The sequence below is a fragment of the Nanorana parkeri genome, unplaced genomic scaffold (genome assembly GCF_000935625.1).
Source record: "Nanorana parkeri isolate BGI_ZX_2015 unplaced genomic scaffold, ASM93562v1 scaffold620, whole genome shotgun sequence".
In the NCBI taxonomy this organism is placed as follows: Eukaryota; Metazoa; Chordata; class Amphibia; order Anura; family Dicroglossidae; genus Nanorana; species Nanorana parkeri.
This window is the reverse complement of record NW_017306888.1, coordinates 792,746-811,280: the sequence shown is the minus strand read 5'-3', so window position 1 is coordinate 811,280 and position 18,535 is coordinate 792,746. Positions and strand designations below refer to the sequence as shown.

Genomic DNA, 18,535 nt, shown 5'->3' with positions numbered 1-18,535 from the left:
AAGACAGCTGGCGCAAGATCCCCAATAGGCTGCCTAAGGTCCCCAGGAAGCGCTGGACCCCAGGCATCTGCTCGTGTTTAACAATTTAAAGTGCCGGTATCGGCGCTTAGTATTGGGGCAGCTTCACGAGTGAGTACTCGTGAAAATGCCCTCCATCAGCACTGATATTGGTATTGTTGCATCCCTAGAGCTAATAGTTCCCATAGACATGTGGAAAGCAGAACGTTGACGTGGTTGTGGTGCATAGACAGTAGCATTAAATAAGTATGTACAACTTGCCTGTCTATGATGGAGCTAAAGGTTCCCATAGACATGTGGAAAGGAGGATGTTGTTGTGGTGCATAGGCTGTTTGCAATAATGAAGTACTTGCACAATTGGTGGCTGACTAAATACTTTTTTGCCCCACTGTATAACTTGCCTGTCTATGTACTAAAGGTTCCCATAGACATATTGGAAGGAGGACTTTGACGTGGTTCACAGCCATTGTATCTCCAGAACTCGCATATCCAGTTGATAAAGGCCGTTCCTTACGAACTGGTCATTGGGTGTGGGGCAGGAGATAAAGCAATGGGCTGAGTTATATAGTCCCTGTTATCACATACTTCAACCAAGGCCAATAGATTACATATGGGTTTACCGTAATGCCAGGATATGTGAAATGCCATTCACAGAGATGATACTGTAACTCCTGTGATTTCACCGGGATTGAAGACGATTGGGGTGTTCATGGAGTACCTGCAGCCATTTGTACCCTCTGCAACTGCAACACAAACTTTTATATTCCAAAACTATTTCTTCCTGTGTATGGCCTATTCACAACTGTGCCCCAAATTCAGGCCTTTACGTAGGTAGGAAACTGCAGACGGGAAATATGTCCAATTAAAAAGGACTTGAATGATTTTTCTCTGAATTTGATTAAAACAATACAAAGCGTTCTTTATATATTGTAGCTGGTTCTCTGCAGGCAGTTTTCAGTCGCTCAGATATGCTACGAAAGTTGCTTGCGATGAACTGCTAGGAGTAGTGATCAGTAGGGAAGCAAAGCCAAGATGGCCACCTCTGTACAGGGACACAGTGCAGAACAAGGCACGGTAAGTCCATAATGTGGAAAGATCAGCAGCAGAGAGAGCACAAGTAACACTGGTGACTAGTCCTCTGCCCGACTTTTTTTTTTTTTTGGGCACAGCTTCTAGAGTTCAGGTCTCCTTGAAGAACACCGTAAAAAAGGGAACTCTTGATCCCCTTAGCCAAGATTAGATAATTGCTTTAATTCTCCAATATAACAGAATGAGGGAAAACCTGCTCATCAAAAACAAAATGAGTCTTCCTTCCCTCAGACACTTTGATACAGAAGGCTCTTTGTAAGCGTATTTTGCTTCACCAGCAAGGAGAAGTTCAATGTACATTTGCTTGCATGCCTGCTTGCAACAGTATGCCAGTATATCGTAGTAAACAAATTTGTACCTAGGGGACTCATTTATATGAAATGTTTACTCCCCTGGCAAGCCTGACAATATATGATTTCACTGCAGTCCTCCAGGAGATAAAAGAAGGGAGTAATGTAGTCAGATTGGTGTTGGTGCTTCTGATAATATACTTGTATAGCACCACCTAGTGGCCGAATAGGAACAGTGCAGCCTACTCATTGAAATGGCTGAAAGTCCTGTAGAGTAATTAAAGATTTATTGACGGCACACCCGAAAATATCTCACGGCACACTAGTGTGCCGCGGCACAGTGGTTGAAAAACACTGCTGTAGAGGGAGATAGATAGATAGATAGATAGATAGATACTCAATGAACAAAGTGGAAAGATACTCAATGAACAAAGTGCAAAGTAAATGAACAGAAGAGAAATCCAAATCAAATCATTATTTGGTGTGACCGCCCTTTGCCTTCTAAACAGCATCAATCCTTCTAGGTACAATTGCACAGTTTTTGAAGGAACTCAGCAGGTAGGTTGTTCTAGGCACATCTTGGAGAACAAACCTCGGATCATCTGTGGATGTAGGCTGCCTCAATTCCTTCTGTCTCTTCATGTAATCCCAGATCAGGGGTAGGACACCTTGGCTCTCCGGCTGTGCTGAAACTACAAATCCCATCATGCTTCTGCCTCTGGGAGTCATGTCTGTGGCTTGCAATGCCTTATGGGATTTGTAGTTTCAGCACAGCTGGAGAGCCAAGGTTGCCTACCCCTGTCCCAGACAGACTTAATCGTGCTGAGATCAGGGCTCCTTGGGGGCCAAACCATCACTTCCAAGACTCCTTGTTCTTCTTTACTCTGAAGATAGTTCTCAATGCTGCTGCAGAATAAATTTGGGGCCAATCACACGCCTCCCTGATGGTATGGCATGATGGATAAGTATCTGTTTGTATTTCTCAGCAATGAGGACACCATTGATCCTGACCATCTCCAACTCCATTGGCAGAAATGCAGCCGCAGACCTGCAAGGAACCTCCACCATGCTTCACTGTTGCTGCAGACACTTATTCTTGTACTGCTCTCCAGCCCTTCACCGAACAAACTGCCTCCTGCTGCAGCCAAATATTTCACATCCAGAGCACCTGCTGCCATTTTTCTGCACCCCGCTTCCTGTGTTTTCGTGCATAGTTAAGCCGCTTAGCCTTGTTTCCACATCAGAGGTATAGCTTTTTGGCTGCAATTCTTCCACGGTGACCACTTCTGGCCAGACCTTCACCAGACAGTAGATGGGTGTACCTGAGTCCCACTGGTTTCCGCCAGTTAGGTGCTGATGGCACTGCTGGACATCTTCTGATGTCGAAGGGAAGTACGCATGATGTGTCTCATCTGCTGCATTAATTTTCCTTGGCCGACCACTGCGTTTACAGTCCTCAACGTTGCCCGTTCCCTTGTGCTTCTTCAAAAGAGCTTGAAATCTTTGCCTGAGAGAGACCTTGCTGATGCAGTATAACTACATTGGGGGGAATTTATCAAAGCAATTGCGACAGTTTTAGCCTCTTAGATCATTTTTTATTCATGTGCAAATCTGTCTTTCAACATGTTTTCACCTGCGCTTCCACTACTTTCCCAACTGCGCGTGTTTTGCACCTGTTTTCTTCAGAGCTTGCACTAATTTTTCAGTTGCATGTTTTTTTGCGCCTGTTTTCATCTGCACTTGTCCTGCGGCTGTCTGAAACTGGAGCATCGGATAACAAAACAATGGCAACTTAAGAAGTCCCTGTGACCACTTCAAGATGTGACAGTTAAGCTTTTTGCCTGAAGTTACAAGTCTTTTTTCCTGGAGTCTATTTAACCTCATTTATGAACAACATTACACTAGCTTCATAAATCCGGTGCAAATATATTCCGTGCAAGTTCAAACACTCGCAATTGCTATGATAAATTCCCCCCACTGTGTCTTGTTGCTGTGCTCAGTCTTGCCATGGTGTATGGCCTGTGACATGAAACCGTCTTCCACAACCTCACTTTAGTAGCAGAGTTTGGGTGTTCCTCACACAGTATCAAGCCTCCTACACAGCGGTTTCTGTTTCAGTTAATGACTGTGTTTCAACCTACCTATGAAATGAATGATCATTAGCACCTGCTTGGTATCACTGGTTCCTCGTACACCTGACTCCAATCCTACAAAATCCCTGACTGTGCAAGTAGAAGAATTGATGCTGGTTTGAAGCCAAAGGCTGGTCACACCAAATATTGATTTAGATTTTTCTTCCGTTCACTCACTTTGCATTTTGTAAATTGATAAAAATAAACAAAATATATCTTTTTGAAAGCATTCTTATTTTACAACATTTTATCACACCTGCCTAATCTTTCGCACTGTACTGTGTATGTGTATATGTATAAATATATATGCTATAATGGAAAGCTCTGTGCAAACTGTTGGCGCTATATGAATCCTGTATAATACAATTTATTTATGTGTGTGTGTGTGTGTGTGTGTGTGTGTGTGTATGTATGTATGTATGTATGTATATAACATGTGTGTGTGTGTGTGTGTGTGTATGTATATATGTGTGTGTATATATATATATATATATAGTGTGTGTGTATATGTGTGTGTGTGTTTCTAAATTAGCAGTAGAATTAAGTTGAATACTATTCTAAATGTCACAGCAATGTAATAATGTATTGTGTATGTACTATATGTAATATGTTCTATGTTGATGTGTAGCCATTTTCCCCCCCAGAGTTGATTCGCTCAGGTAGCCCCGCAGTGAAGCTGGATGAATAGAAGGAGCATAAAGGGAAATTTATGGACGTTTTCACTCACATCAAAAAGGGAAAAGATGCAATTTTTAATCCGTATTTTGTAGATTTGTTTTTATAATGACTGTAAACAGACTGGAGCTCCTCGCAGTGATGCGGTACGCCTTGGAAAAGGGAACTCTGACATCTCTGAGCAGGAAAGGGTCACCCCTATGACATGTCATCTTGGGATCTGATAGACATCAGAATCTTCATTGTTTGGACACTTATCGATGTCCAGGGATTGAGACCTGTTCAGATGTGGCCTCATTTTTGTTACAGAATGTGCACATGAATCAAGCTTATTGTCTTTACGCAAATTCCAATCTGTTTCAGTATTTCTATATTTTGAAAATAAATCTTATTTTCAATAAAAATCTGGTATTATTCATGACACTTCAGGTTTAATGCTGTTCAGGCACCAGTTCAGTAGGTGCTCAGTGATGAATGCAGTACAGTATTCACCAAGCTGCAGGCACGGCTCCACACCGGTGGAAGCAGCACCAGTGTACTATTATCTTTCAGCTGCACTGAGCATGATTGGCAGTAAGTGTAGCAATGTTCAGGCTACAGCTGAACCTTAATTCTAATAGTATAACTCCACAGGACTATTGATTCCAAGCGGTCCGAGACCTCACCCCTTATTTACAATTCAAACCAACAATACATCTAAGTACAGTACCAATGGGGTTTTAAGAGGCGTCAGACTATTTTCAAAATCTATAGAATTTATTACACATTGAATTAAAATCCATCGACCTACATTAAGAAAACCACAGTGTTAAAAGACAATTCTCTCAGTTCTGCCTCAAGTTGCCACAACATTCCTAATATAAATTCATAATAACTTTCACAATACTTATTTCACATTGGTAGGGTGTAGTCCATCTTTGTATGCCGTGTTCATTTATATTCTTTGTTACACTGTGGCAATTACGTGTTAACTTCCAACGCGGGCAGCTACACATTGAGTGGATGACATATGGACGGAAAGCATGAGGGGAAGCTGTCACCATCTGATCTGAAATGAACACCATATAATAAATGACAGCGAACGGCGCATTAGATTTAGTATAAATCGAGAAATAACCCTTTGCTTCATATAGCCCTGTGGTCCCACCGCACCTGATCTGGGAGGTGGGGGACTTTGATCCCCGCGTCTCTGAGTGGATTCACACTGGTCTTCAAATGTTTCAATTCTTGCCTCACACTCCCTGAGGAAGCACATCAGCGAAATGCGTTGGAAGTTAACACGTAATTTCCACAGTGTAACAAAGAATATAAATGAACACGGCATACAAAGATGGACTACACCCTACCAATGTGAAATAAGTATTGTGAAAGTTATTATGAATTTATATTATGAATGTTGTGGCAACATGAGGCAGAATTGAGGGAATTGTCTTTGTAACGTGTTTTTTTTTAATGTAGTCTGGATTGTAATTCAATATGTGCAATGAATTCTATAGATTTTGAAAACGAAACCCCATTGGTACTTAGATGTATTGTTGGTTTGCACAGTTGAACTTTACTCATAAGGTGCAGCTATGGCATGCCCGGTGATGCAGTAATGGACTACAATAATGGACTATCATCATTTTGGAGCTTAAGGGAAAATGTGTCCTTTTTTTTTTTTTCTTCTTCTTCTTCTTCTAAGGGTGTGTTTGTTTACCTCTTAGTACCGTAGGTATGAATATGCCATAGCCACACTGGTAGACTGATTGGGACCACATACATTGTGTGACCTTGAGTGCAGAACACAAAGTATAGGGTGCGGACGGATCTGTGAAGACTGTGTTTTATAGGGAACATCTAGAAATGTTAATCTTCTTACTAGGAATGCACCAATACCGGTGTTTTGGTACCGATAATTTTTTTCCTGTACTCGCCGATACCAATTACAGAGTACCGGAAGCCCCATTCAGGAAGCCAGGTGGCGTGTAAAGACTTGCCACCCGGCTTCCGGATTAACAAGAAAGTCTGTCCCCTGTCACCGCCGGGGCCTCTCCAGCTAGGAGCGGCCTTCCTCCGCTAACCAGCCGGAGCCGTCTTGCTGGCCAATCATGGAAGCCGGGTGCCATGCTTTCCGATTGGCCGGGAGGCCGGCTCCATTCTGATTGGCCGGAAAGCATGAAGTGGGCTTCCCGGCCAATCAGAATGCCGGGCGCTGCGTCATTACACGCTGCCAGGCTTCCTGATTGGCCGGGAAGTCGGCTCCATGCTCTCATCACAAGTGACGAGGGAGTATGGAGCCACTTCCTGGCCAATCAGAAAACTGGGCAGCGTGTAATGACTCGCTGCCCGGCTTTCTGATACAGGAAGTATCGGGCTATGCATCGGAGCATTTGGGCCAGTACGAGTACTCGGTATCGGCAATGATCTCGATACTAGTATCGGTGCATCCCTACTTGTTACACATAAGTCAACATTTTTTTTTTTTGTCTTGAATGCATTCTGAAAAATGAAAGTGCGCTCCCTGGTATGTATGGGTCCAATGCCTACAATCTCATAGCTGTATATCTGCAGTGTGAACTCTCAGGCACTGCTGCCTCTGACTGCTAGTCTCAGGAGATTTGGTGATGTTACTGCTGTGCTGCTCCCTGTTCTTGTTAAAGACTCTGACCTAAGAAAGCAAAGCCCTGCTTCTGCCAAGATGGTCATCTCCACGCTGACACACAGTGCAAAGAACGGCACGGTAAGTTAGTTATGGAGAAAGGATTAGCTGCTCGGCGAGCGCAGGCGATATTGGTGACTAGTCCTTTGTCTGTTTTGGCTACAGCTTTCAGAATTTAGTTTCACCTTGGCCTCACGTTGGCACACACCTGAATACTCCAGACCAGCAAATTGATACAACTTTGATACACTTGCTGATGATCGGGGTGTACTTAGTTTTTCACACAATTTCTCCATTTTGGCTTTGTTTGTAAAATTCAAATAAAAAAAATGACATTTGTGTAATATGTCCATAAGCTGTTGTATTCATTTCTAAGACTTGCTAAGGACCAGATGATTTTTATGTCCTGATACCTAAAATCATAGAATTCAAAGTGTGTACTTTGCCATACGACTGTATATGTCAGTTGTTTGAGTGAGTAGGAGTCATGGGACACAACATGCAACATTGCTCTCATATACAGACAGCAGATGGCACCAGATATACAGATCCGGAGATGCTGGACACCAGTTTCTCAGTTCCTTTATATTTTCAATCCGCAGACCTTTGTCTCCAGCACATTGGCGTCATTTTTCTAAACCGTGTCGGAGGCCATTTTGTGTCAAACACTAACAAATGAATCATTTGATTTACTGTATCTTTCACTTGTCTACATGCATCTTGTTTCATATTTGTGATATTGTATTAGATATTGAGATTTGTAGAATAGCCATCAGAACACACACACACACACCACACACCACTTGTGTTGCACATTTCCAGGGAAGTCTATGGGGCCAAATGTGCTGTTAAAAAACAGAACATCCAGGTGTGCACAGGGACAAAGACCTAAAGTAGCCACCGCTATCTCTTGCAATACTATAAGGCAGCGTGGGTGGCTCAGCTCTCTGTGTATGACCAGGGATACACACCAGATTGGATCCTAATGGAATCTCTCTCTGCTTCGGGTACACCAATTGATGCCTTGAAGTGGATGTCCCTGAGGCAGAGGCCGGTCATTCTAGCCCCGACCTTGTCTTGTTCTATGACGGTATGGGACCAATTCCGAAGGGGAGGTGGGTTGGTGTCACCTCATACTCCTCTGGCTCCAGTCTTCCACAATCCTGGAGTAACAGTTATTCCACTGGATGTCTGGCATCAATGTTGTTCCCGTTTGTCATCTGGTTTACTCAATACCGTATTTTTCGCTCCATAAGACGCACTTCCCCCCCAAAAGGAGGGGGAAAATGTGCCTGCGTCTTATGGAGCGAATCCCGACGCCCGAGACATGCAGTTTCGGGCGCCGGGCGAGTAGTAGGAGCCACTGCTCGTTTATTACATAGTTACATAGTATTTGAGGTTGAATAAAGACATTAGTCCATCAAGTCCAACCTATTAGGATCTCATTCTAGGAGTACCCGTACCCCTGTATATTACGGTCCCTTAAGAAATCGTCCAAAAGTTTCTTGAACAATTCCACATTATTTGCTGAAATCACCGCCTGTGGCAGTGAGTTCCAGACCCTAACTGATCTTACTGTGAAGAACCCCCTTCGCCCCTTGTGCTGGAATTTTTTTTCCGAGCAGCGGCGGCGATCAAGTTCAGCAGTAGGAGCCACTGCTCGTTTAATACGAGTGATCTAATGAGATCACTCGTATTAAAACCGAGCAGCGGTGACGATTGAGATCACCATAGAGCAGACGAAGAACAGACTTTCTTCGTCTGCTCTGTGTGATCACTGAGACCGTGGCGCTGTAATCACAGCGCCACCTGTCTCAGCGGTCACTAACTGCAGCTTTTGTCACAGCTTCTGTCATAGAAGCTGTGACAGAAGCTACAGTCTGTCGAGTGCTCCATAAGGCGCGCCGTACCTCCCTGCGTCCTATGGTCCGGTGCGTCTTATGGACCGCAAAATACGGTATTTCACTTATAGAAGCTAATTATAAGGTGTTATCTAGGTGGTATATGGTTCCTGCCAGACTAGCAAGAATATACCCAGAGGTTTCTCCTCGTTTTCGGGGATGTGCTCACCCGGGCACAATGTATCACATATGGTGGGAATGCCCTAGATTGAGACCCTTTTGGAACTGGCTTTATGCTCTAATATTTAGGGTTACTGGGGTGAGGATCCCATGAGATCCCCAATATGTGTCTAAAGGACTCTCTAAAGCTTTGGATAAATGAATTACTTTCTTATTGTTGGCAGCCAAAATAACCATAGCTAGGGCTTGGAACTTGCCAACAACTCCATTCCACTTGGTCAAACAAAAAAAATGTCGTGGATCATGGTCCATGAGAAACTTCACAGCATCCTCCAAGATACTGAAAAATTATTTGAATTGACCTGGACCCCCTGGATGTTATATACAGGGGTGCTGGAAACCAGGTAACTTCCATTGTACAATTGTTCTGTTCTTTTTTTGGGGGTTCTATGTTTAATGTTTAAGTAGATGTTGGGCTATCTGGTCGGGGATAGATCTACTCTTTTTGGACTCTTAAGCTGTTCTGTTTCTTTTAGTATCTTTTTTCTTTCTATAGGCTCACACACGTGAGCTGTTTAGTACATTGATGTTGGACAGAAAGTCTTATGTATATAGATATGGAGGAGGTCATACCAAATGTTTGCTTCAGACACACGTGGATCCCTATACCTGATATTCCTCTCAGATTGTTTTGATTTTGCTGATGGGGCATAATTTGGCAAGAGTAGGTGGATAGATATGTTCTGTTTCACAGAACTATTATGCATTGTGTGTAGGGTTTCTAATGATCCCCTCTTACTACCTGACTGTGCTAATGTGGAAGACTCTGAGACGCAATTGTATGCTATACTGGTTGTGCATCATCTGCTATCTTATTGTTTTATTCTATCTTAAAAATGTTTAAAAATACTTTGAAAGTTAAAGTAGCCACTGTTCCAAGCTCGCTCCTGTGATGGACTACAATCTCACGTTAAGTTTACCAATTTGTATTGAGTGTGTAGTCTATCATGGGAGCGAGCTTGGAGCGGTGACTACTTTACAACACACACAGGGACCATGGGGAACAAAAGTAGCCACCCTCCAGAAGGAAGGTGTCAGCACCAATTCAGAGATGATTTGAGGATCTACAACCGAGTGATACACAAATAAGATACATTTTTATTAGTTCAGGGACTTGAATGTATTTTTAAGATTTAATTCTTGAGTTTAGTGTCACTTTAAGGTTAGGATTGTTCCTGCAGTCATTTTCTTTGCATACACAGGCTGCAAGTGTGTAGAGATCAGACAGCCCAACTACCAGGCGGATGGAAAAACAAAGTTAGCACTGGGAACGTAAAGTGTTTTTGTACATATCTTCTTTGTTTACAGTCAGAACTTAAAAGGACTGTAAAAGTCCAATATCTAGGTAACACTCCACCCACCTTGATACTGTCAAGCTTTGAAACAGAGCGGGGAGGTATTAGTACCTCTGTCACCACTTGTGTCCTCCTTGTCCCACTTGCTCTGTGATTGTGGTCATCAGAATGGGAGGTAATGCCAATGGGGACAGAAAGCAGTAAACACATTTCTATTACAGTGATGAAGGGTCAGAACCTCGGTCAGGTGTCTACAGCTGGCCATACACCTTACAACAATCGTTCGATCTCTTTCGTCCCATCATCCGTGTTCCGCTCGAATACCCCATCATCATGCACAGAACAATTTGGATATCATCCGTTGGCAATACTAACTGAGTGAATTGTGTCGATTGACAGATCAGATTTTCATTGGTGTATTTGCAGTGTTCATGTTGCGATTTTTTCCGTACGAAAATTCCACTAATCCATCGATTTTTGTACAAGTCGAAAAAAAAAGTTTTCCAGCCTGACCAATCGGGGTAATTCGGCCAGAAGTACAGTAATTGTTTGCTTCTCATCAACTGCGCGATTATTGTACAAGAACCTGATCGCGTTTGATTTCTAAACGATAATCGCAATGTGTATGGAGATTTCTCTCTGCTTCCTGACTCGAGTAATAAAGTAATGTCTGTTCACTTTATGTATTGCACTCTTCTCCCAGCAGGTGGTGTACCAATTTAAGACAGCAGAAAGCATGTTTGGTATCCAAATTAGTTTTATTTGAGGCTATTACAAAGAAAGGTTCAGTAAGATAACAACTGGATTTTGATCGCAAACAAAGAGCATAAAATACGCTGACTTTGAGAACTCCATAAAAATCATACTCAAGGACTTTGCTTCAGAGGTGACTTGTCAGTGATATGCCCTGCGACTAGAACACAGCATTTGTAATGTGGATTGAGCAACCCGTGAGGGTCCTAAACAACCAGAACAAGGAAACCTCCTGCTGCCACCACCTAGAGAGATGTTAAAGGTGACAGTCAGGATAACAGTTACCACTACACTAGAACAGGGCATGGTTACTGAAGAGGTCTCTGCAGCAGCTGAAGGCAACTTCAATGAAAGGAAGTGGTTGTGAAGTATTCAGTGTTAGATTAAAATGCATTATGTTGTCAGAGTCAGGCATGAAGAGACCTTCAGGGCTAACGGTAAAATTCACATAGAAGCCATTTAGCTGGAAACCAATTTCATGAGAAGGCCGTCAACTGCCTGACCTCACCCTGTGGAAGAGGTGTATGGAAAACCAGGACGCATGAAGATTCAACCTAGCTTCCCATACACCTCTTCCATGGGGTGAGGTCAGGCAGTTGGCAGCCTTGCTCATTGAACCATTAAAGTCATTTCTGTCCTGTGAGCAGGCAGGTGACACACAAAGCTTTAAATCCAAACCAGGAACTGGTAATCTGGATGTGCCGTGTGGCAGACATGTTGACTACGGGGATAGCTGAACAGCATTTCAAATCTTTATGAAAAAGGTAAAACCCCCAACATATGTGGTTCACTTTTACACCTGGAGTTCATTGGGGGCATTTAATTTCCTTCCAAATTGGGCATTCAATAGCAAAGCAAGCTCATCACTTTACTGGTCTGTTGTATCATACAACTTGGAGATCAGCTTTAAACTTTCATTGGTTACAAAACAATGGCTAGTAATGTTGATTCCTGACCCGCACAGAGCTCGATAAGCAAGTCACCGCTATAGCAAAGCCTTAAAGTTATCAAGACAGAGACAGATGTCGGTCACGTAGACAGCCGAGTGCAACAGTCGGCATGAAATGAATTGCGCTTTGTTCTGACAAAATAAAAGTAACTGATTAAAAAATATTTAACAGTGAACAGATATACAAATTAAAATGAGATCAGCAACAAAATGCTTTAAAAGCCCACATTCCCAGTGTCCGATCTATACAGAATATCCCCGATTACTCCTCCTATGTACACCCATGTCTAATCTCACAATATACAGTGGTTATACATCCATTTTCTACTAAAAGAAAATCAGTGAAGAAAAAGACCAGACACAGAGCCCGTTGACTGATGAGGAAAACGTCCAGCTTACTATCTTAATACGTCACTAATTTAAAAAACAAACACTTAGTATTGGTTTAGCACCAACATGGCTGCCTACGCTATTTAGATGTGACAGGTACACTTTAAGCAGTTATTAGGGAGACTTACGCCACTTTTAAAAAGGACATAGAAGTCACCTTGGTCCTAATAGATACACGTCTTTATTGTAAATGGAGATCTAGAAAGGTGACATCAAATCCAGGAAAATCTCAGCTACTTCCATACAGATTGAATCCACAAGACAAACTGAGCGTAGCCTTTAGGTGGTGGACAATTGTCCATGAGGTTCTCTGAAGATCCATTTCCCACCCAAAAAAAAAGGCAGATTACTGCGCAACTTCCGATCACACAACATTTACTTGACCTGCACATATATTTGTGTCAATTTCAGGGATTCAATAGCATATAAAAATAAAATTGGGTCCATTTGTTAGAATTGTCCCCTTCCCCAGCAGCAGAAGGTGCCAGGCAGTTGAACCTGTTGGATGATCATCAAATGGCTGTATGCAGCATAATCAGTCAATCAGCTGTAGCCACAAGACCAAAATCAGGCCATTGCTGGGGCATTGAGGTTCACATAATGTCACATTGGCTTTCCAAGTGTGAATAGATTCTAGAATGACGGTGGAATGCGTTGATCTACAAATCTGGACACTATGCAGCTGTAACCTTCTGAGCTCTCTATGGGGGGGAAGGGAGGGGACATTGTAGATCCTATACATACTTTGATGGTGCAGTACAAAAATTCTGCATCTTATTCACCTGCGGCTTACTGTTCTGAAAGACCATCCTACCGCTCATTGGACCCATGTATAGCACCCAGAGCCATAATTAGATGCTAGATCATTTCATTTAAACAAAGGCCATTGGAACATACTTTAAGAAGCCACACAAGCCGACTTAAACAGTTTAATGTGGTTACAAAATCAAAAAGGTAAAAGAAACTTGCTGGAATAAAAACGTACCCACAGGAAAAACGCCCTGCTTAATAAAATAAGAACAGTTTACAAACGGGGTAAATTACCCCTAGGAAAAAAAGAGAGACCTCTTCCTAGTAATATTTATTTCTGGTTGAACGACATTCTCCTCTCAATGATCTATTGCTGGAAACACGCTTCCGTGGAGTGACATGTAAATTGGGAGAGATACAGTAACCTGATGCTACAATCTGTGTTATGGACATACATGGAGTGTTACAACTGTTCGGAATGGCGTCCTCTACAGGCTGTAGGCATTGTTCATCAGACATTCTTTGTCATCAATGGGGTTCCACATGGCTCGGAAGTCAGAGCTCTGCTGATTCTTCTTGGCCATCTTCACAAAGAACACGATCATGACACCCAACAAGGAGGCGGCCATTACTGCAAGAAGGATGGGCAGTACCACAGCTGTGGAGGAAATGTACAGGGTTAGTAAATCCAGCAATAGCTTTACTTTATGCTCTGCCCAAGTTAAAGAGGACCTGTCACATTTTAACAGCAAAGCCACATACACAAATATTTCTAAAAAGGGATATTCTATGGTGTTGTGCATTAGGAACTAGAATAGAATTTCCACATATCGTGACGTAGATTTAGTTACCTCATGCTCACATAAACATGGTGGTAAGTTTACCATGCAGAATACCCCATCTTCATATATTTATTGTTACAAGTTTGACTGTAGACACAATCATATGGTCCATGGTAAGAAATTTGAACCAGGGGCATCAGGTCTGGCATTGGAGTTATGGCCTTAGAGGCTGAATGAATGTACATAAAATATGCACACAATGTGTATAGAGCAACAATGCACTTTGAAATGGTGCTGTATTATGCCATACCATGCATACAATACTATACTCATGGACCAAATTTGTAATAGGAACTCCTGCAATTCTAGCCCAACAAATCCCCTTCAAATTACTGGATGAACCTCATATTACCAGAAGCATGATCATGTATATTATGTGTTCAGCAACATTAAACTCACCTGTTAGTGGGCGATGAATGACATGATGATCTACGTTGCCGTCATCCTCTTCTGCAATACACAAGACAAGCAATTGTTACTCTCAGCTATAGACAAGAAGTGACCATTCTACTGACAGATCACATCTTCTGCAATACTCCTCATTATATAACATCTGCTCAGTATACTACTTGAAGATACAATGGTGTAGCAACAAGGAGGCTGAGATAGCAGCTCCAGGTTACTGCATCATATCAAGACATGATGGCTTGTTTAAGGTTCCATGCTGAAATTGTTTCTAATATTATTTGAAGCATTTGAGTAAGTGGTGCCGAGCCTAAAGGAGGTCAGCTGCTTCCTGGTATAAAAGGCAATAAGCTTTCATTACACTAGAGCCAAAATGGCCAATACTGTGTATACAGAATTATTTCTTAGACAGGCCATTTTGTGCAGATAACTTTCTAAAAGGGAAAGTTAGGAAGGGGTTTACCTTTTAAGAGTAGAATAGATGTTTTCAATCGTCGATTTTAATCGACTAAATCGATTAACTGTTGCAGCTCTAGAGTAGAACATTTTTAACAAATGCACACATTTTTTTTATAGTCTGCATCCATTTTCACAAAATGGTAGGTTTTCTAATAAGAAACTCCAGCACTGCCGGTGTGCTTGTTGGCAGCCTGTGTGCAACCGATTAGAGATGATTCGGCCACAACTAGAAGTAATGTAGGAGGATGCATCAATACACTGGGTTCATTTCCAAAGGTCTATTTTTTTAGCACTGCAGCTGCAAGAGTCTTCAGAGCACAGAACTTGCCATCTTCAAAATGTTAGGCATTAAAACTATATATTCCCTTAAACGACAAATTACTGCATAACTTCTATCACAGACTCCTTCAGGTAATAGGGAATCCCACAGATAGCCCTGCCAGGCTGACAGATAAGGTTACCTGATCGGCCTTGACACATCTTCAAGCAGTCATCCTCTGTGAGGTAGTTGTTCTTGTTGGGCTTGCAGCCACCATACACAAATGTTTTACAAGCCATTGCAGTGGGGTCATAGAAGAATCTCCTGAAGGAAGCCCGGCAACTGCCAGTGGAAGGAGCTGCAGCACAGTAATCTGTGGATAGGGAAAAGGTTATTATGGTCAGGACATGAACATTTCCATCTGGAATACTACTTGTACAATGAGCTCTCTGCCATGCCCAGCATAGATCAAGGTAAAAGCTGTGGAGGCATCACATATAACACAGCCTATGACCCATTATGTACAATGCCTAATGATAGGAATTCCCCCCAAAAAAGAGAAAATATCCTCTCCAATTCTTTTGTGGACTGAACAACATGGGAGGAGAAGGAAGTCTCAAGTCCCCACCTACCTAGAGAAATGTTAATACCATAGAACACTAAATGTTGTGGCTGCGCCATCGCTTTCACTATATGGCACCGAGCAGGGGCAGCCTTCTCTTCATAGGAGTCCATGCTGCAGCCCATGCTCCCTTGCACAGATGGGTTCATACTCTTACTCCAAATGGAGTGCACACATGTGTAGCAGCATAGGGCCAGGCAAGGTCTGTTATGGAGAGAGGGCTGTGTGCGCCATGAACTGGATTGTTGTGACATTTCACTGAAGGCAACTTCTGCTTTTTAAAAAGTGAACCTCTGCTTTGCACCATGCAGTACAAACAGCTCACGCATCAGCTCCACATACTCTATCTTTTGTTCCTCTACTGCATAAATGGAGTCTTACAGAGAGAGCAGAGTTGTCTATCCCTACCCCAATGCGACAGCCTTGTATGACTGAGCAGTCAGCCAATCGCTAAGTACCTATACTGTCACATGGTAGGAAGGGGAGGGAGTCACTTGTACCCCCAAACCCAGAAATACTGGGTATCTCTCCTCCCTCTTTTCAGCAGAATGAAGCAGCAAGGGAGCCAAGATGAGGAAAGCATAAATCAGTAATAAGCTGCCACTAAAGTCAACCCATTTTTTGCCCTGCAAGCACACAGTACAGCTTCACATTTCCTGATACAAACTGGTAAAGCACACACATTGTAAAATGAAGATCCTAGAAGAGTAATACCCGATAACCCAAACTGTACAAAGAACCATAGGAAGTTAGGCACCACAAGTAGCTTTCAAGCTGAACTGACAACTATTTGCCTGTTTCCACTAGCCATTCCCAAAACAATACACCCTCTATAACATCTCATCTGTGTATCCACTACACCAGTCAGTGCAATGTTCCCTCCGCAGACAAATCACAAACCTTTGAAGTTTCCGACTTTGGGGGACTGGACAGGAGCAGGTTCTGGCTTCGGAGCTGCACATAAGAAGAAAGAGCATTAGTTGGAAGGGCAATGGTTTTAAGCTCAGGGCAGTAGAAGAACAATTGTGCATACCAGGTGAAGACTAAAATAACAGAGAAATAACTTCACTCACCAACGCAATTGTTAATACACTCCTCTTCAGACACGTGGTTGTTCTTACTGGCTCCGCAACCACCATAGATAAATTTGCGGCAAGACTTCAACTGGGAGTCAAAGTACCATCGGGGGAAAGCAGCTCGGCAATTTCCAGTTACAAAAGAGCCTGAGCACATTTCTATAGGGAAAGAAAAAGTCGATAAGGTGCCTCGGAAATGACAAATGAGCACCGGGTGGGAAAAAAACAAAACAAAAAAACAAACCCCCTACACACATCCAGGAAATCCCACCCAACTAATACAATGTACAATAAACACAGAGCAATATAGCAGAATACTAACTAACCTGGAAGAGAAATGTCGGCCACCAAGCGTTCAGGAGCAGGGTTGGTTTCAGCCTTTGTCACTAAACATCAATAAAAAGAAGAAAAAACATGAATGTGACAAACATGATTTAAGATTAAACAGGAACGCAAGGCAAGTGGCCAAATACATATACATTCTATGTCCACACCCCTGATGATATATTATGGGGTCAGGACTATTCTAGTATCAGCTTCTGAACCATTCATGAGCCTGTAATGTACATAGTTACATAGTATTTGAGGTTGAATAACGACATAAGTCCAACCTATTTCATGATGTGTGCGTATGTATAGGTCCATGTATCATCTCGTTCTTAAGAATACCTGTACCCCTGTATATTACGGTCTCTCAGGAAATCCTCCAAAAGGTTCTTGAATGACTCTACACTCTTAGCTGAAATCACTGCTTGTGGCAGCGAGTTCCAGACCCTAACCGCGCAAACTGTGAAGAATCCCCTTCGCCCCTTGTGCTGGAATTTTATTTTCCACCAATTTTAGGTGGTGGCCTCTAGTTTTTGTAATGGAGTTAATCGTAAAGAGTTGGTTGCCAATGTTGCTGTCACCATTGAACATCTTGTACATGAAAATCATGTCCCCCCTTAATCTCCTTAATTCCAATGTGAACATGTTTAAATTTAGTAGCCTTGTCTCATAGCTCTGGTCCTCCATTCCCCTAATTAGTTTGGTTGCCCTCCGCTGGACTCTTTCCAGCTCAAGGACATCCTTTCTGTTCACTGGTGACCAAACTCGATGTAAACTCAAGTGGCCTAAAACAAGTAATTCTCACCTTTTACACCACGGCATTTCTCCATACACTCATCCTCTGCTTCGTGGTTGTTCAGGTTCACTGGGCAGCCTCCGTAAGTAAAGTTTTGACAGGATTCAGTCTCTGCATCATACCACCATTTTACGAAATATGCTCGACATGGTCCGGTTTCACCTTTTGTGAGGCAGAAATCTGGAGAATAGAATGAAGGTAAATAAATCAGATGCTGTGAAAACAATTATAGATGTATACTGAACCCTGTATTTAGTTTACAGGCGCTTGCTGAAGGGCTGCCACACTCACTGGCTGCTACCTTCCTATATTCAAATATTGGAAGAACGTATATACGTTTCCTGGGGATTTCAGAGGTAGTAGCTTCTCATTGTTAAAAAAATGGAGTCTGTATCCCACCTTCCAAAGATCAGGATTCCAAAGGAGAGATTTCCCTAGTGGAGGTCACAGGCTCTACCATCATAATGAACATTTGTTTGGCTGATTTTACACCAAGGTGAATGTTAAGACACATTTAACAGTTATATAATCTTTGTACTACCAACCACTGTGTGTAAGGGGGTGTGCGCAGGGGCAAATTTGGCTATAGCAATCATTCTAAAATGGTCTGTGATCGTCCTGCAAATCACTAATAACCGATCACTACAAAAAAAGGCAATATTGGGGGGGGGGTACCACCACCACCA

At 42.5% G+C, this 18,535-nt stretch overlaps 1 protein-coding gene and 1 long non-coding RNA gene across 3 annotated transcripts in view; one reads left to right on the top strand and one right to left on the bottom strand.

Annotated features, from left to right (window-relative positions):
• The window catches only part of LOC108792250, a 13,213-nt gene extending 8,610 nt beyond the window's left edge, over positions 1 to 4,603 (top strand). Inside the window, exon 4 of the long non-coding RNA XR_001941552.1 lies at positions 4,174 to 4,603. This is a non-coding gene — a long non-coding RNA (uncharacterized LOC108792250). The remainder of the gene's footprint in view (positions 1 to 4,173) is intronic.
• An 8,912-nt stretch (positions 4,604 to 13,515) lies between these two features.
• Positions 13,516 to 18,535, bottom strand: part of LOC108792243 (kunitz-type protease inhibitor 2-like) — a 14,413-nt gene continuing 9,393 nt past the window's right edge. The window contains exons 2-8 of one of the 2 annotated variants that reach the window (XM_018562976.1): positions 17,859 to 18,029; positions 17,053 to 17,112; positions 16,724 to 16,885; positions 16,551 to 16,604; positions 15,231 to 15,401; positions 14,305 to 14,355; positions 13,516 to 13,721 (exon numbers count right to left, since the gene is read on the bottom strand). In XM_018562976.1, coding sequence (XP_018418478.1) covers positions 13,552 to 13,721; positions 14,305 to 14,355; positions 15,231 to 15,401; positions 16,551 to 16,604; positions 16,724 to 16,885; positions 17,053 to 17,112; positions 17,859 to 18,029 — 839 coding nt within the window. In that variant the 3' untranslated portion in view covers positions 13,516 to 13,551. The remainder of the gene's footprint in view (positions 13,722 to 14,304; positions 14,356 to 15,230; positions 15,402 to 16,550; positions 16,605 to 16,723; positions 16,886 to 17,052; positions 17,113 to 17,858; positions 18,030 to 18,535) is intronic. The other variant, XM_018562977.1, reaches the window with a different exon arrangement.